Source organism: Mugil cephalus, chromosome 21 (genome assembly GCF_022458985.1).
Source record: "Mugil cephalus isolate CIBA_MC_2020 chromosome 21, CIBA_Mcephalus_1.1, whole genome shotgun sequence".
Lineage (NCBI taxonomy): Eukaryota > Metazoa > Chordata > Actinopteri > Mugiliformes > Mugilidae > Mugil > Mugil cephalus.
This window is the reverse complement of record NC_061790.1, coordinates 10,086,433-10,110,131: the sequence shown is the minus strand read 5'-3', so window position 1 is coordinate 10,110,131 and position 23,699 is coordinate 10,086,433. Positions and strand designations below refer to the sequence as shown.

Here is a 23,699-nt window from a genome sequence, read left to right as displayed (position 1 = left end):
TGCACACTTTTATTCATTGTCCAGAGCAAAAAGAAAAAAAAAATCAATGAGAAAATGTCCCACATTTAACAGTGACGATTGTTTTTAGAAACGTTTGCATGTTTACTAAAAGTTGGTTGAATTCCCTTCTTCACTCATTTTCTACAAGCTTTTAACACTTGGATTTGGAGAGTTTATGTCATTCTTCCTGGCATATCCTCCCGAGCACTGTCAGATTAGTGTTGTCACCAACAAAAGTATGGTTCGATTTGTCCACATATTGCCTTTATGCTCTCAGTCCTTTCAGGGCAGGCTGTCATTAGGTTCATACCGTCTGCCCAGAGGACTCTCCAAGGGAGGACTTCTTATGCTCTGTTAGAGGGCTGTTGGCTTCTTGGTAACCAACCTGGCTATGGACCATATTGATATTCAGTTTGACCAGATGACTGAATCTATTAAGAGTGATGTTGGTACCAAACTTCTTCCATTTTCCATTTATTGAATTACTGCTCCCGGAAACACCATTTTCCATTTAGAAATTTAAAAAAAATGTATGCATGTTTATGAAGATCTTAACAGAACTTTTAGAAAAAGTGCAACCTCCACAATGCTACTGAAATCCAAAGTCTTAAGCTTTTCATTTTAAAGTGCAAAATTTCTCTCAAAACAACTACTTTAATGTGAGTGACTTTTTGTGCTGACTCACTTTCACTTTTAAATGACAGATTTCAGTTTTTGACTTATTAGAATTATGAAAAAAGATGGCATCCCTTACTTAAACCGAAGAACTTAGTATTGGTAGGTAAAAAGTGGTTAGGATACTTAATAGAGTGAGAGCTAGTATTTACATTAGCCAATGAGTTTGATTGTCATAGTTAACACGCTACAACACAATATTACAATATATATATCTACAAACTTTGCACCTGTTCAACCAAGCACCCACCTGTCTGAAAATTTCATCTGGATGTACACAGTTACTGGAGTAATTGAAGATAAAGATGGTCGGATATGACCTAACACATCACTCCTGATGAAGACAATTTGCGAGTGGACACCCAGTCACAGTATTTGGGAGTGGACGAATGGAAGGATCCGTAATGGTAAGTATGGAAGAGACAAACAATGCTGTTTTTAAAAGGCAAATCAGATAAGACATACAAAATGAAGGGAATCTTCTGATTGAGTAACTTTATAATTTAAGTAATATGTGTTTTGTATATCATGTACATTCATATAAAATGTCAGTGAGCTCTGGAAAATATTAAACATTTTTTTCTTTCTTGGTGTGAACCTTATTTTTGTGCTTATTCCATTAATATGCTTCCAAAAAACTGTGTGCAACTTCAAGATAATTCACTAAAACGTTTTCAACCATGCAAAATATGTGTTCATGCTATATGATAAGGCTGCTATAGCAAAATGCACTTAATGTCAAATGACCCCAAAAACACAACAATAACCACGAGTGATATCTGTGATAATGGGATATACCATTAGTCTGAAACGTCTACCGAGACTAGAGATGTTCAGGCATGTACTTAACTTACCAGACAATGCACCTGTTTTACAACACGGTTTTTACTTTGAAAACATGCGTCCACGCTGTGACAGTAACCACTGTTGGCACGTGGCGTCTTCTGGTTGATTCTTACCCAGAGTGGTGACTTTTGAATTCGGCTGGTACGTCACTGTCCAGTTTGCAGATCACCTTGTAGATTGCTTTTTTCCAGGAAGGATCACGATCCTTGCCCATTGAAATGGCAATATAAAACTCTCTCAGTGTAATCTCGGCCACTTCCAGGAATCTGTCGGGCACCTGTGAATCCACGTGAGGAGATTGGGGAGAAAAAAAATTATCATTAAACCTTTTTGAGTTTATAATGTTCTTGTTGACAATAACTGAGACAAAGAGGGCTACGGAATAGTATCTAAGGCCACCCATGAGACAAAAAAAATGAGAACAGGTAGATTTTTTTCATCATCCACTTGAGAAAAAAATGTAAAAAATCAAAATGTTGACAAAAAAAGCCAAAATGTTGTGAAAAAAGTCAAAATGTTGAGAAGAAAGTTGAAATATAGTGAAAAAAGTCCAAATATAGTGTCTGGGAAAAGGTCAAAATGTTGAGGAAGAAAACGTTGAGAAAAAAAACGTTGAAATGTTGAGAAAAAAGTTGACATACAATGTCGAGAAAGAAGTTGAAATATTGTGAAAAAAGTCAAAATACAATGTGGAGAAAAAAATTGAAATGTAAAAGTAAAAATGTCGAGAAAAAAATTTGAAATGTTGAGGAAAGAAAGTAAAAATGTTGAGAAAAAAGTTGACATACAACCAGCGATACCACATGTACTCATGGGGAACATGAGGTCTTTGGATGAACTGTGTGCGCTTGATGGGACCCAGAGGGAGTGTGCTGTGAGCAGTGTTTGTGTTTTACGGAGACCTGGCTGCATGTCGACTTCCCAGACCACAGTGCATCTGTGCCCGGCTTTAAGACTCTACGGGCAGACAGGGACATGCTCCTGAGTGTTGGAGTTAAGATCTGTCCCTGAGACACTATCCACACCACTGTTGCCAAGCAACAATGCAATTTTATATTCCTAATTATTTTTAAGTGTTAATTAAGCCATAATACTTCTCCATACAGTAGGCTACCGCTGGTTTGAAGGTTGACTTTTTTTCTCAGCATTTCGTCTTTTCTCTCAAAGTGCATAATGAAAAAAAATTAATTCTAATGGGGGGCCCAAATACTGTTCTGGAGAGGGGAGAAAGACTGGTATAATATTTCAGATAACTAGAATCTGTCTGACCAGACCAAGGTAAGTAACAAATCTAGACTGGGCGACACATTATTATCGATGAATTGGAATAATATGGAGCTGGCAGCAGAATTAGGCTTTTTTTTGTGTACTAACACCTAAGAATTGTACATTTGATGCACGGGAATGAGCTCTTCATGTTCTGTCAAAAGTTTTATTAAAATGGCATCAGTTTCCTTTTGATTTAATGGTTTATTTTTAAAATGTGCGTATTCATGGATATTCACCCTAATTAAGTCAGCCTTTTCGTTTTTACACAAACTCCTTTCTTATCATCCGACTGAATATTGGTGATCAGTTGGCACCGTATAGTTCTTATAGTTCAGTTAGCACCAGAGGATGACATTTAAGTTTTTTGTATCTAAGAAAATGCCACCCAACTTTAACATGTTTGCTTACAAAGCAAATAATGCTTCACGTCTGGATGTTTTGTTGGTGAAATTGCAAGATTTTCTGGGATTGGTGAAAGAACAGTTTTTGATCAGATACCATCAGTGTGATGATCAGGGGATTAGTTCTAGAGCGACCTGAATGGAAGTAGCCATTTCCATCGTCAGCTTGGCTATGATGTCAATCAACCTCAAGGCTCTAATGGATCAATATGTTCAAAAACAAGCGGTAAATGTATATCCAGTGTCATTGCGGGATATTATTACTTAATGCCGTTATAAACATCGTTTTAGAGGTAGCTACTGGCCTCTGGACACCACCTAGCTGGTTCTACATGCTTGGTAGAACGTTTGGTTGCAACCTCCAACATCACCAACAGAGGTCACTAAAATCCTATACACTGGTCCTTTAAGTTAAACGAGTAGTTTGAACAGAACGGTACAATTACTTTGGGATTACAGTGAATACAGGTTCTCATTCACTAAGGCCTTTTCTCACAATATCCTGGTCAGAACCTTTGTTTACACCACAAAAACAATCAAATGATCTTGTGGGTACGTTTCTGCTCACAATAAATGTTTCATGTTGAAATTTCCATGTGCAAAAAAATGTCTGGTTTGCTTAAAGAGAATGTCAAACTTTAAATGATGTTTTTAATTTAACCTCATCTTAAATTTAAAAAACAACTAAATCAACACTGATGTTTTAGATACGGATATTGGTCATTAAATGAATATAATGAACATTTATAAGTATTTAGTATTTTGCAGGTCTGTTTAGACTGTAGTGCCCTTTATTCATACAATTTCTTTTTTAGTTTTCTAATGCAGCTGTATTAATTTAGGTGTTATGTAAATAACACAAAAAAAAACATTTTTATAAGATGTGAGTGAAATAGACAATTGACCTTTTGTATATACATGTACATCATCTTTTTTCTTTCTTTTTTTTATATAATTTACTCGTGAGTTGTTGAGTTATGGCAGAAACATGTTTTCCTCAGTCAAAATGACCTTTGGTTCTAGTCTTTTGTCCTTGAGTCCATGTGAACACGTTGCCAAATTTGAGCTTATTCCCTCAGGGCATTCCTGAGTTATCTGCTATCATGAGAAGGGGGCAGATGGGTAACCCGAAAACATCTTTTTACGTTGCCTGGCTGGCAACAGCTGTGGCAGGAGGCATGAACACAGGTTCCAGTTCCTGTTCTCAAATTATGTCCACAAGGAAATTAGTAGAGCATTTACTGATTTAGACATTTATCTCAGAGTGGGACTGAATTTACTATGTTAAGTATTTTCTTCTTCTTCTAAAAAAATAAAAAAATATCGTCTGCTTAACCTGGGAAAGTCACAGTATTCCACCCCCTCAAACCCTACGTGCTGTTTATTACTACTGCATGACTGCTCCTTGAAGCTCTACTGTACGTTCCTGCCGCTCATCAAGAACAATAAACAAAACCTGTCTGCTAAACTCTGTCTTTAGCCCCTCTTGGTTTTGAATGTTTTCTTATCTTTAAAGCTTTATTTCAGGATTATTAATTGAATTTTTCAAGGTGTAAAACAATTTTCATAATTTAACTCTGTTTCAGTACTGTGTATGAGATTGACCACAAAAAGGTTCAAACTTTCCAAGTGACTAAGTGAATTTTGTACTGATGATACAATAGTATGTGGCAGACTGCATAAGTCATCTTGATCATTCACAGGTTCACATGAACAGCATTTCACTGCACGATGATTTTACAGACGAATCTACACGTCTAAAACTTCAGCCTCTTTATGAAGAAAAACTCTCTGTTAACACTGTGTCTCCAGCCCTTGGACGGCACGATGAGATCACATTATACTCATGCAGTCAGCTCGTTACTGCAGCTCACAGTAAGCGTGATGAAACCTAATCCTTTGCAAATCATTTCCCTTCTCTCTTCTGTTCTGTTTGATACAGAATGCACAAAACATATGAAATGTGTGAAATATATACTCTGGATGGGTGAAAATGTTTACGTTTCATTAAAAACTAAAATACTACACCAACTCTAAAAGTTGAAATGCAGGAGGATCCATTTGTTTTGTGTATTTTGCTCTATGACTTGTCATGTTGCAACTACATTTTTTTTTAAAAAAGTGCCAAATGCACTGGTATCGTATAAAAAAAACTTTTGTTACAGGTCTCACTTAAGCAACTTACTATTACATGGGTGTATTATAATACATAACCAATATTAGGAGCAGATGTGAAGCCACTGTCCTTGACTGATTTCTTTTAAAATTAAATAAAAAGGGTCTGCAGATGCAATGAGCATGAAAACTGAGAAAACGGAGTTGTCTCAGTGTTGGGTCCACACACAATCAAAGATGAGAGCAGCAAACTCTAAAAATGCAACTACAAATAGCTGATCGACCACTCAGGAACCCTACTCAACAACAAACTAAACAAACGGGACCGTAAAACTCGGTGCTGGCCGTCCGTTCCTCCTCACCTGGAAGTCGTTGGCCTTGTTGTAGTGCATGTTGAGAGCTCTGAAAAGTTCTGATTCTCTCCCCACAGTCAGAGGCCTCACGTCAGACTCTCCGTCCATGAGAGCGTGCCGGGCGAACTTCTCCATCTGGATGTAGTAGAACTCTCGGAAGTTGCTGAACCACTTGATGAGCTGGGAGGTGATGCAGCGCGTGAACTGAGGGCAAACGGGTAAGTGAGTGAAGACGATGGAAGTATTATGAAATACTGTCATTATTTTCTCTTCATGTGAGCTGAACAAAATGTGTCGCAAATAAAATAAACTGTTTGACCAAACTGTTGTGTTTTTTTTTTTTAAATATATATATATATTTATAATGATATAACTGGTGATTTCTTAATTTTAATACTAATGTGTGTGTTATTAGTATAGAACATGTAGCACATTTAAGATATTTATTTACGCTTTTGGTTTTAAAATCCTCTAAAATAGACATGGATTGAGCTTGTTGTCAGTACTGCACGGGTTTTCTCACCTGCACATCATGGAAGCACATCTTCAGCACCAGTGAGCTCGGGTAGCGGGTGTAGAAGAACATGAGCTTTGCTTTCTTCAGATGGTTTGTGGTCAGACCCTCCTAAATGCACCCGTGTTAAGGATAAAACACACACACACACACACAAAACCTTAACTAACAGAACTGTTTTCTTTGTTAATGAGGCCGCAGACATTTTCTCTCCAAGAAATCATTACGGCTCAGGACAGATGGAAGGGAGCGCAATTTTCTTCAAAGTTTCGAAGATCAAAGGGAGTTCTTATTGGATTCTGTGAGGTGACAAAGCGTTGCCCTTTAAAAGAAGCAAATTGGCTGCTTCATATCTGAGGTGATGACAAGGTTTACGACACTGTTGGTTGTTATTTGAACCTCAGATAGGCAGGTAGAGTTATTACCGGTGTCTAAGGGGAGCTGCAATAATCAGAAATAAGGCACCTCCGAGTGCTACTTAAAGGAACAGAAGAGCGGCATTAGGGACGTCTAAAGGATACATTCAGCATGTACAGGTTATTTTTCACCAAGGTGTCAGACTCTATCTTCACGTGGGGCAGACAGAAGGTCTCCAAAAGCACCGGGTTCATCGTCAAACTGTGAGTCTGAGGGCTTCTCGTGGACCTGGAGTTGACCTTCGATCTCACTTTCACCGCATTCCAGTGCGCGTCAAACGCCTCAAACCTCGACTGGGCGACTTCGGAGCACCCGTCCTGCAAGCATCTGAGAGCGTGCCGTCGATCGGCGCCGTGGGCCTTCTCCGCTACTTGACCTTCGCGCAGAATGGAGTCATGGCTGAAGGGGGTTGGAGATTTTGGGTGATGGTGAGCTCTGGGCCTGGGCTGGAGGTCAAACTTGTCGCATGGTCCCATGTCGGGTTTTTGCACGACCAGAGACAGAGCTTCCGTTTGGACATCCGGGACCTGCGCCTGTGCAGCCCCGCAACAAGAAAGCTTTAATTTATTGTCTCTGCACGCCGGCGGCTGAAGAGGCATGCCGGTCTCCACGTTCCCCACGTCGCTTGAAGCTGCGTGCAGAAGCGGCATGCTTTTGAAAATGGAGTCGACGCTCCTGCTGACAGCTCTGGACAGCTCGTACTTTAAAACATCTGCCATCAGCTTTAATCGCTCTGGTTTGGACTGGAAATAATTCATCAGCTTCACCTTCTTCCACCCTTGATATTTTCTACTCGCGCCGCTTTCAAACTCACTGTACGCATCGGCATAGGTATCACTCGGAGATGTTTCAGGAGAATCGCTCCAGCTGGGATATTTCTCCTCCATGTTTGTAGTTTCAGTCTCTCCGTCCACGTAGGTGAACCTTGGTCTGAGGAGCTGACCCTGTCTCTCAAGCAGCTGTCTCGTTGCCTTGCTTTCTCTCGGGCTGTGAGGTTCATTTCTTTCCACGTGCTTCTGATCTAAAGGCAGCTCTTGAATCATTTCGCCTTCCTGCATGCGGTTGGTCTCCTCGTGCTGATTTGTCGTCACGTCTGTACAGTACATACCAGGAGAGCTGGTCATGCCTTTGATGATATTTTCTACTCGGGCTCGCTTCGCTTGATGGCCGCTGTTTAGGCTCCAGTCATGGTGACCGTAAGAAGTGGGTGAAGGAGACGGCTGCCTTCTCGCTGACAGCTGTCCAGTGGTGCTCTGGTCTCTGGACAAATCGAGCTCCAGCTGGCCGGGACACATCAAACTCGAACCAGCGTCTCTGCTGTAATACACACTGTCTTTTATCGTTTCCATGTTGTCACTGCCTTGGCATAAGGTCACAGAGGTACCGGATGCATCTGAATCTGACAGCTTGGGGTCAGTTTGGAAAGAGGGCAGGTGCTCTGTGGTGAAAGGATACATGCCTTTGCTCCAGACACTTTGATTCATGCTTGTTAGGTGAAGAAAAACATAGAGGAAAATACTATCATTAAATGCAATAAAGTATTTTTGTTATACAAACACTTGTGTGTGTCTTGAGAATTATTGCAGTTACATCTGACTGAGTACATAGATTTACTTGCACAACTAGCAACTAGCTGTAATATGCTTTAAAAAAGCTGTCAGTTACATCATTTTGAATGGAGTTACACAAAAGTTTGAAACTGGATTTTAATACAGGATTAAAGTCAAAATAGTAAAAAATATAGCATGTGTCTGGAATATTACAGAATGCAGACGTAGCATGAAGAGCTGATAACCTACCTGTTGGCTTTGGGAGAGGACCAGAGGAGGCTGCAGGAGGAGAAGACGGCTCAGCTGATATTTGTACTGGTCCGGATGAGAGCCACTCCAGACACTAGGAGGTGTGGTTTAATAGGCTGACCTATCCCATTCCTGCCTGCCACATAATATTATTAAATATATTATTTAAATTGGATAGCTCCGGTGAGGAATAAATTATAACCTGTTAGGCTTTCTTTTTCTTTTCTTTTTTTTCCCCACCCCTTTTGCTTATGGGTTTGAAATACTTTAAGTGTACTATAATGTAGTGTAGTAGTAGTGTATGCTGCTAAATTCACATAATGGTACAGTCCTGTTATACTTAAAGTATTATTATTATTAGTTACATCTAGATTAGTGAAATTTAGTGTAGTTAATTGAATGTTAATATTTATATTATTGTGGTGACCATATTTCTGAAATCAAATTTACAGCTCGGAGATAAAAAAAAATAGATGTTATCAGTATGAAATGAATAAACAAGGACAATTACGGTTTTATTTATTTTGACATTTGTTATTCATATTTGAACATGCCATGCGACCGACTACCGTAATAATCATAGTCTGCGCGCAACACTCTTACTAGCGCATCCTATCCGGCCACCGTAATAACCGTTGTTTAAGTCTTCGCGCAAATTTTTTTTCCCTCATTCATTCAACGCTAAAATCTGGGACATTTTCGGGGACAGCTTTAGTCGGAAGACAGGCTATCCAAAACGGGGACGATTGGTCACCCTATATTATTGTAGTTTATATATTATTATAGTCTATATATTATTCTGTGTTTTAACGGTTGAGTAATATTCGGTCTTATCCTATCCCAGCTGCCACCACCCAGTACTCGGACCCCCCCTTCCGGCGGTCCGCAGTGGTTCCTTCCAGTGGGACCGCGTCTGCTGCTCCTTCTTCTTCTTCTACCGGGTTTATCCACGGTCTCAGCGAGCTAACGCTATGCTTTCAAGATCACCGTGTGTTTATCGGACGCTTGGCCGTTCTCTGTCGGCAGCCAGTCAGGTAGGTGGCAAATAAAGTTCCCCAGTTTTAGTATTTGCACTAGAAGTGCATGTGGAGGTTGAAACAACCTGACAGCTAGCTGTCAGCTAACGCACCTCAGCAGCGGGGCCTCGCCTACCAAGGACACACACCTTTAGTTGGAGGCAGCTGGAGTTTGCCAAGAAGCAGCTTTGTGTGAACTAGTCCACTAATATGAGGCTGAGCATTGGATATGATTTCAGCCATGACAAGTTGACGCGCTCACAAGGAAACTCATGTCTGTCCCCGGCTAGCTACTGTGTATAAGGGGCTAATATTAGTAGTGCAGCAGGGCTGAATGGAGGAGAGTTAGTTGTGTTGACCTGACAGAAATAGCCCCTGTTATGTTAAGCAGTAGCTGCTAGTATAGTGGTCTTTTAAATGTTTTGATCGTGGAAGAGGTTCATTTGTACTGATCTCTGCTACATGGAGCCCCTGGGGCTAGTGTTGATGTCTGAGGAAAAGCTCCAACCATCCTAAAAGTAAAACAGTGTAAGGTAATAAATCTGAGTCTTACATTCACGAAGCTTTCAGGGTCCAGTTTTTATGTTAAGGGACTTGAAAGGTAGATTCATCCAGCATACTAATGTATACACCTCCCTCACTAATTATAATTTAATTATGTATCACTGCGCTGCAATTTTCCTTATAGTTAGTTGGAGAAACAGGAACTAGTGCATTTCTTTTGGTCAGCTGATTGAATAATATATATATATATATATATATATATATATATCAGTCTGGGTATCTGTCTGTCTTCTATCAAACTATTTACTAAAGACTTTAGCCTTTAAGATTCTGAGGCGTAGTCAGAGGATACCTGAGGAACAGATGTCTGGGTCAAGAGTTCCTTGTGTCCGTCGTTTGTTTACAGCACAAACTGCAACTTGAGATGAGAGAACAGATTCAGGGTCTCGAGAGGGCAGCTACAACAGTTTACACTCAGTTTACAGTTTCAAACCACCAGTTTGTTTGAGGTATGTGCTTGCTGGTCGTCAGGGTACGGCTGCTATTTTTATGTTTATTTTTTTTGCTCTTTATTCCACTATCCTCGTCCCTTTGCCTAAAAGTTCTATCAGCCATTGTAACGTTGTGCTCTCAGTTCCTTGTGCTTTGCAAATGACTCCAGTTGTGAATGAAAAGCAAGAGTTTGAAGCGAATTATTTCGTGCATTTGTGGCTACTCCACCCTGCTCTGGCTTCACACATCAGTCGGTTTAGGTTAGCGTCACAAAGGACTTGTACCAGATGAACAACAGTGTAAAAATGCAGACTAAACTAGACAGGTCCCTTCTGTCGAGGCCCTGCCCTTAAAATACACATACATGTATGGCTCATGTCATGCCCATGCAGGCTGGTTTGTCAGCGCCGGAGGAATCCTGTGGTTTCGCTGACTGTTGAGTGTGTGGAAGTTTATTTCCATCTGAGAAGGAGCGAATGATTTTTCCTCAGGAATTTTTGAAAAATGTTTTTTCTCACATGATGTTTTTCCCCCCGGACATAATTACATCAAGGGAACTTTTTTTTTCAATGGAGATAAATTAATGAATGATCTGCCATCCATTCGTTTATCCCACAGTGGTAAAATAAATAGATTCGGGTGCTACCACAAAAGAATAATTCTCTTAATACAGACGTCCACTTAAATCACATTAGTGGCTGCAATCATTTTCATTATCAACTCATCCTACGTCTGAACTGTTCTGTTTTGTTGTTTTTTTTTCAGGCCAGTAATGCGCTTCGTCAAAGTGTGTCAGGTGAGTGTCCTTCTGAGCTCGACGGCCATTTAGCTGCATTCGAGAACCTTTAGCAGTTAATGCAACATCTAAGACTTCGGTCTCTATTTCGCTGCTCGTGAATAAACATGTCGTGTGAGTGGGTCATCGACGGCACGATCAGTAATGCTTGTTGAATGGCTCGGATGCCTGAGGAGCCCGTAAGTGGTTAACGGCAGCTTTCAGAGAACTCCACTCATATCTGGTGTCAGCGCTTGATTGGGAGTAAGTAGTTCAAGAGTTCGCTTATTTTCTTCTTTTGTCTTATCTCCTCTTTTTTTTTTTTTTTTTTTCCCCACCTTTCAGGTCATTCTGTCTGCAGCCAGATAGTTTACAGGAACTCTCAGCCGTAAGTGCTCGTCTTTCCTTAACAGTAATTTTTATTGCCCAATAAAAAGCTAAAATATAACAGCAGATCATACAACAGTTAAATTCTCTTCTCCTTTTTGACATTTAGGTGTCAATTTCCATCCTCAGCCAACGTCTACCACATCAGATACTTTAAGACTTCTGCCGTTCACAGTACGTACTACACTAATCCTCGGGATTGAGTGTAAAACTGAACTCTGCTCCGTGTTTTACTTCTGCTGACGGTTCTTCTTTTGCGTAGGAGATGAAGTGGTCACGGTCAAAACTCCTGCGTTTGCAGAATCAGTCACGGAGGGGGACGTGAGGTGGGAGAAAGGTAACGTTTCTGGATTATTTTAAGCATTTCACACTGTGTTAACAGTGAGTGAGACTAATATTAATGCACATTAAATGAATCGTTTTTCAGCTGTGGGCGACTCCGTGTCAGAAGATGAAGTGGTGTGTGAAATTGAGACGGACAAGGTGTGAGCAAATCAACAATCATTTGTTTGTTTTTTTTGTTTGTTTTTTTTTTAAAAAAGAGAGAAAACTTTATTGTATTGTGCTCACAGACGTCGGTACAAGTTCCGTCTCCAGCAGCTGGTGTAATAGAGGAACTGCTGGTGCCTGATGGAGGGAAGGTGGAAGGAGGAACACCCCTCTTCAAACTCCGGAAAGGAGGTTTGCTTACTTCGACATCAGTTATCGCCGTCATCAATTTTCACTTCTACAACACCGGCCACATTTAACTGTTTGTTTTGAATGGGAAACATCTGCGAGGTTCCTCAGGCAGGTCTGAAGTTATGTATTCTTTCTCAGAACACTGATTTAGTAAAACGTGTGCGTTTCTTTTCCTCTCAGCTGCCGCTGCCGCCGCCAAGGCTGCTCCAGCCCCACCCGCAGAGGCACCAGCTCCATCGGCTGAAGCTTCTCCTCCTCCACCTCCTCCTCCACCTCCTCCTCCAGTGGTGCCGCCACAGGCTGCTCAACCTAAGCCTGGTGCGCTTCCCGATCTATAAACCTTTGAGTTTTTAAGTTAAATTCAGCGAAAGTATCATTACGAATGTAATAACACAACTGAACAAATCACTAAGTGTAATATGTTTAGTTGGATATGGTGGTGGAATTGTTGTTAAATTTGTCATTTCTTTCCTCTTCATATAGTTTCTGCTGTCAAGCCTCAAGCTGCAGCTCCAGCCCCAGATTCTCCAGCTGTAGGAGTCAGAGGAGAAAACAGGGTATCACGGGCGTTTGAGTTACTTATCTATTTATTTTTATCTAATATTATGAGAAAAAAATGTCAAAAATGTAAAAAAAAATAAACAAACAAACACGGTTGGTTTGTTGTTCTTGTCTGTGTCCAGGTGAAGATGAACCGTATGAGGCTGAGGATCGCACAGAGACTGAAGGAGGCTCAGAACACCTGCGCCATGCTGACTACCTTCAACGAGGTGGACATGAGGTGAGACGCAACGATTCCTTAAAAACAGATTAGTACCGTTTGTTTCCACTGCTCTACACCCCAGGACATAGGTCTTCAACAGGGGTCTGTGGACGCACTGCGTTAAATACACATTAACATGAATCTAACATATTTTAATAAAGGGATAGGGGATAGCTTAATATTAAATGATAATAATAATGTGTATTTATAAATAGCACTAGGCTGAGTTTAATATAGAAAATACAGTATATAGTAGGTAGAGGATCCCTACTTAGTCTCTCCATCAGTTTGGGGTCCTTGGCCTGAAAACATTGAAGACCTCTGTCCTGGAGTTAGTGCTACAGTCTCAGTAGGAAACAACATGATTTTAATTGTGTCCAGAGTCTCTGTTTCTCTAATGTCCTCGATTTTGCTTCAGTAACATTCAGGACATGAGGAAAATTCATAAAGATGCTTTCTTGAAGAAACACAACATCAAACTGGGTTTCATGTCAGCGTTTGTGAAGGCTGCTGCGCACGCTCTGACTGACCAGCCTGCTGTCAACGCTGGTAAGAGCGCATTTATTTTTTAACCTAAACCGATGACTGTCATTAACCAGAAGAAGCTTCACTCTGAAAATGTTTTTCACTACAGTCATCGATGACACAACCAAAGAAATCATCTACAGGGATTACGTAGATATCAGCGTCGCCGTGGCAACTCCAAAGGTGAAAGATTTGGACACAATTTACGTATATTGTTGCATATAAATGATTACATATGATTAACCGGTTTCTTGTCCACCACCTGTAGGGGCTCGTTGTTCCAGTGATCCGTAACGTTGAGACCATGAACTTCGCTGACATAGAGAAAGCCATTAATGCACTGGGAGAAAAGGTACACGTCTGTATATAAGAATGATTTTAAAGTTTTAAATTGTCTCCGTCTCTGACATTCACCACCTCAGACTGCCACCACTAAACTTTGAATCTTTCGTCGCGTCCCCCCAGGCTCGTAACAACGAGCTCGCTGTCGAAGACATGGATGGTGGCACGTTCACCATCAGCAACGGTGGCGTGTTCGGCTCCATGTTCGGCACGCCCATCATCAACCCCCCGCAGTCGGCCATCCTGGGCATGCACGGCATCTTCGAGCGGCCCGTGGCCATCAGCGGCAAGGTGAGAAACACGTGAAATCTGTCGCTGTGCCTCAAAAGAAAAAATTCCGTCCCGACTAAGCTTTAAAACAACCTGTGCAGGTGGAGATCCGCCCCATGATGTACGTGGCACTGACGTACGACCACCGGCTCGTCGACGGCAGAGAAGCCGTCACTTTCTTACGTAAGATCAAATCGGTGGTGGAAGATCCGCGAGCGCTGCTTCTGGACATGTGATGTTTCTGCCACAGCACTTTACTCTTATTTAAAGGTGTTCAGCCGCATAAACCAAACTCCACAAAGTAGACAACGCACAAGTCACACAACACCACCTATACGGGCAACTACTGGGGTTGGGTTTCAACGCTGATGGCACTGAAGCGCATGCTATTGCTTGTAGAAAGGACTCCTTAGTATCTGCAGTGTGGGCTAAATCGACAAAATGTTACGACGGCTTTCTATTCTTTCATCACTGACAGTTTTGCAACGTTTTAAATTAGCGAAAACAGACACATTAAAGCGCGCCACAGACGGCGCATATTATTCAGATTACAAATTGGCAGGGGCTGCAATTAAACCCACATGCTCCTCAGATGGACTTACAAGGCAGCAGATAAACACTCACCATGTTCTCGTGGCAGTTGTATAATCGTGAAACAAAAAAAACAAAAAAAAAAAAAAAAAGGCTTTTCCAGACAGCTTTCGGTTGCATAACCTCCTCATTAGCCGGAGCCAGTTTCTCCACAGCCGGTCCAAACGGAGCTAATTCAAATAAGTTCAAGATGTTGAATTTTAACACAGGTTTCAAAGGCGTCCTTGGTTTGCTGCAAAATATTGTGACGGGCAACGGTCTGGAAGGGGGAAAAAAGTGAGCAACCAGGACACTAGGTTTCTGTATGGAACGTGTTTTCCAGTGCCATGACTTTAAATCCATGTTTATAGTCTGTTGTTTGGATGAGGCTCAGTTCAGTCCTTGTCCTGGATCGTCTCTAGTCTTAAACCTGCCCTCGCTCTTGTCAAGACTTCGTATTCTGATCAAACTAGAAACATTATTCCTCGCAGAAACTGTACCAAACACACCCTATTGTTTTTTTGTATTATTACACAAACCGTTTTATTTTTTTCCTTTGTGGGCGCTATGTTGGGAGTAAAGTACAAAACGCACAATTTGCCAGCAGGTTTTTATGTTGAGCTCCACTGTTGGGACAGATTTTAACTGTCCTGTGTTGTATATGAAAAAAAAAAACTATTTAAAGAAACAACATTAAACATCTCAAAAGTTTTATTTACTGAAACTTGCCTTGCACTCATCCTTTCCTAAATCTGTACACGCTGCTCATGTTGAATGTTTTTAAGTTGTGTTTTACACAAAATGCTCATACTACTTTTTTGGTTCCGGCCTGTTACATGTGACATATTTAGGATCTAAATTAAACAATCAAACATCCGACAAAGAAACACTACGTGTTTCACCTCATCGTTGATTTCTCTTTGAAAGCGATTCGGGTGAATAATGACGGGCAAAATAAAAGCTGAGGCGATGAGCGTCTTCGCGGTGGATCTTGCCCCGAAACATTTAATCTCGTGCCAAGCCTGTTGTGTTCCCGAATTCTGTTCTGCAGTCGGAGTTGTGTGCCAACGGTGCATCTTCAAAGCTTCATTAGCCAGCCTGCCGCGCGGCTCTTGAGAAGCTCCAAATAATGGCTTCGTCTCTGACAAAGTCTTGAGGGTTGCTTGGCCCTTTCTCCCACTTCACAAACACAGGCTCAAGTGTGTGCAGCTGTGTACGATACCTCTTCAGTATTTCTGTTTACTTTAATAATCGCGGGGGGACAATGGCTCCTAATGTACGTCTTTGTTTCTCTGCCAGCACCTACACAAATGTCTGAACAACACTGTTTGGAGGAAAAACACAGAATTCATTATCCCGGGCACAAAAAACCAAAACATTAGATTACCATGAGAATACTGGAGGTCCTAATGGGCCTGAATACGGCAAACAATGATACAAGGGCTCCTTTAATTTAATTATTTACTTTTATTACCGCTCAAGATTCCATTAGCGCTTTCGAGATCATGTTAATTGGCAGCGTGTGCCAGTGGGTGCATAGATATCTGAAGGGTTTGTTGGCAGGTTTTCGTTTCGTCTTCAAAATTTGGCCAAATCTGTGAATTTCCAATAGGACGGCTCAATAAGACGTGGGTTTTAAGTCTTTGTGTCCATTCAGATGAAAGATGGCCCATTAGAAATTGGCAGCTAGCTGTTTGTTTTCATTAAGCCACATCAGAGAGATGATTTACCTAAATTATTCTGTTATTTTTTTTTTTCTGTCTTTTTAAATAAGCTAATTATTATCAGTGCTATTACATAAAGAATTGTATTTTCGTACAATTGAGAAGTGTATTTCGAGTTTAAGGGCGTATTTATGTTAATAGTCAAAATGTTCCTTTTTTTTTTTTTTTTTTTTTTAAATTTATTCTCAAACGCACAAGTTATTTTAGGGAGAGTGCTAAAATTTTAGGCAAGGGCGAGACGTCTGATTCATTCTGCATCACTGCAAATGACGACCACAAATATACGGACGGGCTGTGCCCCAGAAGACGGACCTCAGCCTCATGAAGTGGGAACACATAAAGAGAAACCTGGAGCTTCAATCCACTGAAAATACCAAGGTGAGTTCTCAGAGACGTTTGTGACGGCCCACCTGTCAAGTACCTAGAGAAACTAACGAGTTTTGGTCACATTAAGGCAACATCCTGTGTGTTGGACAATTTGTGTCCAAATTAATTATTAAAACTGAATATCTTGGGAGACAAATAAGAGACCTGGTTTCACGCATCTGTATTTAGATCCATTTTTCTTATAGATATTGACAAAAATATTTGTTTCCCTGATGAAAATCCACTATTTAGGTCTGGAAATCTCTGCTCTTTCTCTAAAATGTCTGCAGCGATTATTTTGTTTTCAGTTTCAGTGTTTTAATATCACCACCTGGATTGAGGTAAACTGGAAAAACATTGCAGCGCATGTCTTGTGTTATTGTGCATGTTTTTCAGTCGACCTCACCCGAGGTTTTCTCCTGGATGAATGTCGGCAGTGTAGGCGAAAGTGTAGTGTGGATTTCAGCTTAACTTGTGCATCTGATCTTTTTATTAAAACGAGTTTTCCTGCTTCCTTAGAGACATAATTTATTCGTGATGCAGGGTGGAGACAGGCTTTGCGAAGAAGACAACATGACAGTCAAATGATTATGTTGTAAAATATGACTTTGGTGTCCGAGGGAAGATCCAGAGAGAAAGTTGTGATGAAAAAAAATAAGAGGTGGGAGCGTTTACACGTCTCGACTGAGAGCTTGTGGAGCATCTCCTGTAGTGACGGTACCAGCCTCGAAGAATCCAACAGTAAAACCGGTTCTGACACAGAAGTCAGGAAGCGCCATGAAGAGAAGATGAGATGAAGGTGATAAACCAGGGGATAGTTTGTGAGTCTCACTATAACTAATACTTCCAATTCATTCCACAAATGAAGCGTCCTTGTTATTAATCTAAAATTTATTTTACAGCTGGCTAATTGTTAGGACTGCACATTGAGCTACTTTTTTATTTGGAACAAACCAAGTAGTATAGTTGGACTTTCATCAATACGTGCTGGTGAATTGAATGCATATAGCAGATCTGTTTTAGTGACGGTCACCTTCAGTGTAGCACCACATCGAGCTGTTTACATGTGACATAAAGAACAGGCGCCTGTGAGGCGGTGGGTCCTGTCATTGTCTCCTCTGTCCTCACCAACAGAGCCACCTGACGGAAACGAAACACTGCACTGCTGGACATCACACCTTGAGACAATTCATCAGCGCGCCCTTAATAATCCCACTCTGCTGGGCCTGCATAAGTAATGCCGAACATGCATATTCATGAGCGTGCCATTTTTCCTTTACAGGCTGCTTCATTCAAAGCTAACCCGCGTGGAAAAACAACTAGCTTGCATCTGGCGCTATTCTTTCCCACCGCCCGCTCCTTTGATATGGACGCCAGCTCTTTTTTCTTCCACCTCTTGTTCTGTTGTCATACCAGAAGATTATTTCAGATGGAGAGAATGAGGCAGAGAACGCCAGGGTCGGTGCAGCTGGTTGGTGTCAGAGGTTCAAGTAAGGCTTTGGGCTGAGAGCGACACCTGACGTCACAGGAAGCGGCTCTTTGGTTGCACCCGTCGGTGGTGCACGGTACCTTTGGGTTTACGTTCATTAAGTTTCTCAAAAATGTGAGATTGTGGCATCAGCACAGAAGATCTGCTGGGGTTTGCAAAGTCGCACTGCTGGCATGTTGTTAAGAAAATGCAAAATAAAGTGTAGATGCCATGAGATTTACTTGAAAATGTCTCATCTGTTTGCCGTCGTCTTCACGTACGACTCCACATCTACGACAGCTCATCGAACTGACTGCAAATATTACGCACAGTTTTAAGGGCCAGTACATTACGCTCACAAACTCCTCAGAGAAATGAAAAAGTTATCCGCAAATTCACAGACTAACCTGTAATTTATGCCGGCTGTGCAATTCTTGTCAAACCTCGTGATCAACCACTCGATCTGCCGTTGATCCAGAGGTATGTTGGCTTCCTGCACGCAAGACCAGTTCATTTTCTCCACTGGTCATTCGTGCCGGAGCGAGAGCTCAATAAAAATCTTTGACAGGTTCTTTGCACTCACTCATGAGGTAAGTGCAGAGTGAGAAATGGTTAGCCTGACCTTTGCAGCCTTCCTGAAGGCGGAGCTGGAGACCTTCGTGGTTTCTTCTTTATCCAAGTCCCGGAAGAAATCTGTGATGCTTTGATTTTGCTCTTCAAGGTGTTTCTGTAAAACAGTCCAGACAATGTTTCACATTAAGTGCACAGCAGGGAAAAAAGGATGGAGGTGTGTCCTGTAATGTTCTCTCATCACCGCTTTTCTCCCTCCTCCTAACAACGGACCTTGAAGATGTGGATGGCAGACAGGTTCCTGGTGACAGAGTTCATGACGTCGTACTGGACTTCGAGAGCAGGACGTGTCTGACGGGTTTCTTCAAGCAGCTCCACGAAGGTCTCGCGCACAAATACCCTCTGCACTCACACATGCACACACGTGTGTAGGAACTGCAGGAACTTTTAAAGGCAGACTAGTTTCACGCACACATGCAAAGGTAAACACTTACAGAAATATCGATCTTCTCCATTGCTGACCTTGTGTTGTTTTTAACCGTTTTGAGCAGAACCAGAGCTCCGGTGTTTGTCATGGGGTTATTGGCCAGCTGAACAAAACGCACACACCAAGCTGAAGAATCATAATGAAATAACTGTGATTGTGATCAACACTGCTCCGCTCACGTACATTGAGGACCTTGAGGGTGCCGTTTGTACTGAGGCCCTGGCAGAGCAGCGTCACGGCTTCGTCGTCGAGCCAGTTATTGCTGAGGTCGAGCAGCACGAGAGTGTTGTTTTGTTTCAGCGCTTGACCCAGCGACTCCGCTCCGATGTGGCCGAAATCATTGTGCGACAGGTGGAACTGCTTCAGAATAGAGTTCACCTGAGGAGAGGGAAAAGAGGCAGCTGGGGTAGAACAGTTACGGGCGTATTGACGTGTGAGCGTGTTGTTCGTCACCTTCAGACCGGCACTCAGAGCCCCGTGCACACGAAAATGATTCCAGCTCAGATCGAGGACTTCAATACCTTGATTCCTGGCTTCAGTTTGAATTGAAACACACAGAAGAAATTACACATTAAATTGTGTAGACTATGTTTTTTTAAAGGCAAAACTTCTCCACTGGTACAGCCATACAAATAAGTACATGTAACATTAACACATGTAATTGTGCAAGTTTAGCTTTTTAATGTTAAATATGTGTTAGAAAAGCTTAGCAGAAAACTTTTTTTTGGATGAATATGCTCCATGACACCATTAGGGTTTAAAGTTGGAACTAAAGGACTTTCGACATTTCATCTGCACCCTCTGTGTATGAGGCTTTTTGCATTAGCTCCAACTTTATGAGATTAAATCTGCGCGTTCATTCACAGTCAGAAATGAACTACTGTACCCAACATGCGACCCAGGTATTCTCCTCCTATATCACATAGTTTGTTGTGACTGAGGTCCAGCTCTTTGATCACATAGTCATCCTGTTGCACATGAAAGAAAATGCTGAACTTAAGTTTATATGCACATTTAGATATGACGAAATGGCTTTGATTCATTATGGAAACAGGAGAAGTGCAAGTCCAAATGCTCATCTGGCACATCGATTCAACATTTAGTACTTTGGACTCACCATTAAAGCGTCTGCTAGGTATTTGGCAGCAGAATGATCAAAGTCGTTTCCTGAGAGAACAGAAGGGAATAGATTTGAATTCTAATCCAGTAAAAGCTCTCTTACATTAAAAAAAAAAGATCTTAAGAAGTGCAGTTGTGAACCTGAGAGTTTGATGGATTTGATGCAATAATTATCTAACAGTATTTTGGAGATGATGTAGGCTCCTTGATGGCCCAGGTGGTTCTCGGAAATATTCTGAAGAAACAAAAAACATTAGTGCTAATGAATTAAATAAGATAAATGACGGTGTTCCTCTTGCAGTTCAGAGCGGAACTTAAGTATTTCAGCATTTATAGATTTAGACACGTTACAAGACTCTGAATGGTGACGTTTGCTCTTAGCATCTTCATTAGATAGCGCGTCCCATCTGCCTGCAGTGTGTTGTCCTCAAGCTCGAGGTGGGTGATGACATTGTCATTCTAGAAAACCAAAATAAAAAAGACAAAATAGTTGTCTATTAAGTATTTGGTAGACAGTATAATATATTAAATGAATGACGGGAGATACTGAACATTTGAGGAGTACACACTGAATCCCACTTCTAAAATGTATTTCTTTTACATTGCTATTCTGTATTACACCTTTGTGGGGAAATTCACTCTCTGCATTTAACCTGTACCTCTGTACACGCAGTAGTTGGCAGAGTGTAGGTAACACATGTGGCCTTGGGATAAATTTGTAGGGGTTCATCGGTGCTCATCAACCATGGGATTTGAACCTGACCCTACAGTCCTCCTTAGTGTGCTTCTCTAGCCACTCAGACCTCCTATTATTGGCAATTTTTCTAACACTTTATCATTGGTGACAATTGGATCCCAGCAATTTAAACCTAAAATAATGATGAAAGTTTAAAAAAAAATTAAAAATCCCAAGTTTATGTGTCAGGTACTTTATATTTGTTTGCTGACTACCTAAATGGCTCCTTAAATAAAAACAAATCCCCCACCATACATAAAATCTCACTCACCTTAAATTGGAAAGAGATATGAGGTATGATAAGTGGCTGTCTATAATTTCTAACTACATATTCTTGTTTTCTATAGCATTTGGTTATTTTTTATCACAACTATTATCAAGAATAATGACATATATTAGTGTTCCCATTAAATTAGCATAAATCATTAAATATGAAGCAAAACAAATGACATTAAATAGGGTCAAAGTGACCCCAGAGATAATAGAAGGTTAAAGGATGACAATTTACACACGAGACACACTCCACCTGAAATAAACTTAATTTTGCTGACGTGAAATGAATATCTTGACTGAAAGGTTACTTGCAGAACTATTGCCAGAGCTTTGGCTCCTAGCGGCCCTACGCCACAGTGGTTCAGGTTTGCAGCGGATTCACCCAAGTGACGGAGGAAGGAGGAGACAGGGGTGACACCGATCTTCTTGCAGGCCTGCAGGTACAGCTCTGACAGGGACGAGCTCCGTCTGTGACGGGTGGCATCTGGACAGGAAATCGGACAAAAGAGAATACAGTGCATGAGCACGTCAATATTTTTGCATTTACTCTGACTACTATTGAAATGTCTCAGTATCATACTGTCTTCCAGATCGGTGTCCCACTCATCCCCACTGTCTCCCTCCTGGGCCTGTGTCAGCTTCTCTAGGTCCTCCATCGGATCCAGGCTTCCTGTGGACAGGAGGCCTGACTGATCATCTGCCAGCTGCTTTTCTTTTTGCTGTTCTTCACCGGATTGGAAATCCTCATGAGACTCATGCATCGCCTCACAAAGTCCTGGGAACCTCTCAGTTCTGGATGCACCTACAGGTAAGATAACGACAGCTTACTGTAGCAGTTTTAGTGTCCAATCACACACACAGTTTAGACAAACATAGACTACACTGTGCTTTAACTTTGCTGAAGTTTAATTTGTTAAACGACATTTCTGTTCAGATTTAGCCAACAAGCTAAAGCTAACCGCTCGACTTAATGAAGAGGCAACGGTAACACCAACATCTCAGATAAATAAACAGCAAAGTAGATAAACACATATATATTTATCGCGTTAAAACAAATGTTTCTGTGTAGCAGACATGCCACATTTCCCTTATTTTTCTGAATAAATAGCATAAACTTACCGAGTTTGATGATGTTGTAAGAATATGACCGTTAGACCAGTTGGAATCTCACGGGTGTTTTTACGATGTGTTCAATTTCTCGAAGAAAAATGCGGCAAATGCCGGAAGCAACAAAACTAACGAAAATTAAAACCTAAAAATTGCTGTTTTCTTTTATTTTTAATCCGTGATTTTATCAGTCAGTGTTATGTTATTGAAGAGGAATTGTCCTTTCGATTCATTTACTGCAATTGTGTAGTTCGTAAAGGTATCCACTAGATAGCGCTGTTGACCGTAAACACATCGCTGCAAAAGTGGTTGTAATAATAAACGGAACTTGCAACATCTGTTTTTTCAGTCACCTTTAACATTTTATAAACTTCCCCTTTTTGAGTCCAAGTACCTTTTGACAGAAACATTATATTAATCAAATTCAGAAATATTAATTAATTGTGCAAAATTATTTTGTTCATCCACCTAACTATTACAGAATAATAAAAATTACTATAATAACATTTCATTTCACCGTCTCTGTGAATAATCAGTTATTTGTAATTTCTCCTTCAGCTACAGCGTGATAAGTCATGCATTTTATAGTAATAACAAAGAACAATTACACAAAGGTATTTTAATTTGCAAATGAAGTCATGAGGGGAAAGTCTAAAATCATATTTTGTGATTTATTAATACGTCGTAAAATTTAGCTGCAGCCAATGATTGGCAGTGAGTCATGGAAGGATGTGTGGTTAGTTAAACCCCTGTCAGCACTGTCTGCAGAGGAGAGTCGTTCGTCCTGCTGAGACCTGAAAAAGGGAGCTACAGTACTGGAAGCTGGAAGCAATAAAAGCATGAATGACCTTTTCAGAGTTGTGTAAATGAAAGTAAAGCCCGGATTTTGGCAATATGCCTCAGCTGAAGAAAACATGGTTGCACAACATGTCATTTGATAGTTCTAGTGTCAGGACTCAAAAGGAAGAAACACACGGTCTTACTTCACTGGGGAAACGGTGCAGTGATCATCCGAGAAGTAAAGAAGCTGTGAGATTGTCGTTCTTGTAGTTAGAAAATAAAATTTAATCTATTCAGGGTATCAGAGTTCATACATAGATACAGATGCAGAACAGACAAAATGAAATACTGCTCA

At 41.0% G+C, this 23,699-nt stretch overlaps 3 protein-coding genes across 5 annotated transcripts; 1 reads left to right on the top strand and 2 right to left on the bottom strand.

Moving 5' to 3' along the window:
* Nucleotides 1-27: 27 nt before the first annotated feature.
* LOC124998926 (prospero homeobox protein 2-like) lies at nucleotides 28-8,433 on the bottom strand. Its single transcript, XM_047573567.1, has 5 exons — nucleotides 8,390-8,433; nucleotides 6,695-8,075; nucleotides 6,183-6,284; nucleotides 5,669-5,863; nucleotides 28-1,798 (listed from the first exon to the last, which is right to left on the bottom strand). The coding sequence occupies exons 2-5, from the start codon at nucleotides 8,072-8,074 to the stop codon at nucleotides 1,631-1,633; spliced, it is 1,845 nt and encodes a 614-aa protein (XP_047429523.1). The 5' UTR covers nucleotide 8,075; nucleotides 8,390-8,433; the 3' UTR covers nucleotides 28-1,630.
* Nucleotides 8,434-9,262: 829 nt separating this feature from the next.
* On the top strand, nucleotides 9,263-15,438 carry LOC124998717 (dihydrolipoyllysine-residue succinyltransferase component of 2-oxoglutarate dehydrogenase complex, mitochondrial-like). Its single transcript, XM_047573207.1, has 15 exons — nucleotides 9,263-9,423; nucleotides 11,167-11,197; nucleotides 11,522-11,564; nucleotides 11,673-11,737; nucleotides 11,826-11,900; nucleotides 11,991-12,046; nucleotides 12,136-12,244; nucleotides 12,425-12,562; nucleotides 12,728-12,801; nucleotides 12,928-13,025; nucleotides 13,426-13,556; nucleotides 13,642-13,715; nucleotides 13,801-13,884; nucleotides 13,998-14,165; nucleotides 14,246-15,438. The coding sequence occupies exons 1-15, from the start codon at nucleotides 9,361-9,363 to the stop codon at nucleotides 14,378-14,380; spliced, it is 1,344 nt and encodes a 447-aa protein (XP_047429163.1). The 5' UTR covers nucleotides 9,263-9,360; the 3' UTR covers nucleotides 14,381-15,438.
* On the bottom strand, nucleotides 14,784-23,454 carry LOC124998716 (leucine-rich repeat-containing protein 74A-like). 3 transcript variants are annotated; one of them, XM_047573206.1, is made up of 14 exons: nucleotides 22,577-23,454; nucleotides 22,038-22,259; nucleotides 21,766-21,941; nucleotides 20,800-20,907; nucleotides 20,590-20,683; nucleotides 20,447-20,496; nucleotides 20,216-20,297; nucleotides 19,783-19,862; nucleotides 19,513-19,707; nucleotides 19,337-19,432; nucleotides 19,116-19,244; nucleotides 18,895-18,999; nucleotides 18,680-18,765; nucleotides 14,784-18,585 (listed from the first exon to the last, which is right to left on the bottom strand). In XM_047573206.1, exons 2-14 carry the CDS (start codon nucleotides 22,216-22,218, stop codon nucleotides 18,564-18,566), a joined length of 1,404 nt encoding a protein of 467 aa, XP_047429162.1. In that variant the 5' UTR covers nucleotides 22,219-22,259; nucleotides 22,577-23,454; the 3' UTR covers nucleotides 14,784-18,563. The 3 variants fall into 3 exon arrangements, with proteins under 3 accessions (XP_047429162.1, XP_047429159.1, XP_047429160.1); XM_047573203.1 differs by having other exon boundaries at nucleotides 14,784-18,765; XM_047573204.1 differs by lacking the exon at nucleotides 22,577-23,454 and having other exon boundaries at nucleotides 14,784-18,765; nucleotides 22,038-22,559.
* Between the last annotated feature and the right edge of the window lie 245 nt (nucleotides 23,455-23,699).

Bases quoted from the DNA above. Each gene is read 5' to 3' on its own strand.
- LOC124998716 (XM_047573203.1), bottom strand. From the start codon at position 22,218: ATGCATGAGTCTCATGAGGATTTCCAATCCGGTGAAGAACAGCAAAAA. The intron at 19,863-20,215 runs GTACAGTAGTTC...TTCAAACTGAAG, and splicing joins ATACCTGGGTCGCATGTTGG to CCAGGAATCAAGGTATTGAA. The intron at 18,766-18,894 runs GTCAGGCTAACC...TCTTGCGTGCAG, and splicing joins CCTTCAGGAAGGCTGCAAAG to GAAGCCAACATACCTCTGGA.
- LOC124998926 (XM_047573567.1), bottom strand. From the start codon at position 8,074: ATGAATCAAAGTGTCTGGAGCAAAGGCATGTATCCTTTCACCACAGAG. The intron at 6,285-6,694 runs GTATCCTTTAGA...GGGTGCATTTAG, and splicing joins ATAACCTGTACATGCTGAAT to GAGGGTCTGACCACAAACCA. The intron at 5,864-6,182 runs GTGAGAAAACCC...GTTTGCCCTCAG, and splicing joins TGTGCTTCCATGATGTGCAG to TTCACGCGCTGCATCACCTC.
- LOC124998717 (XM_047573207.1), top strand. From the start codon at position 9,361: ATGCTTTCAAGATCACCGTGTGTTTATCGGACGCTTGGCCGTTCTCTG. The intron at 11,738-11,825 runs GTACGTACTACA...TCTTTTGCGTAG, and splicing joins TAAGACTTCTGCCGTTCACA to GAGATGAAGTGGTCACGGTC. The intron at 12,245-12,424 runs GTTTGCTTACTT...TTTTCCTCTCAG, and splicing joins CTTCAAACTCCGGAAAGGAG to CTGCCGCTGCCGCCGCCAAG.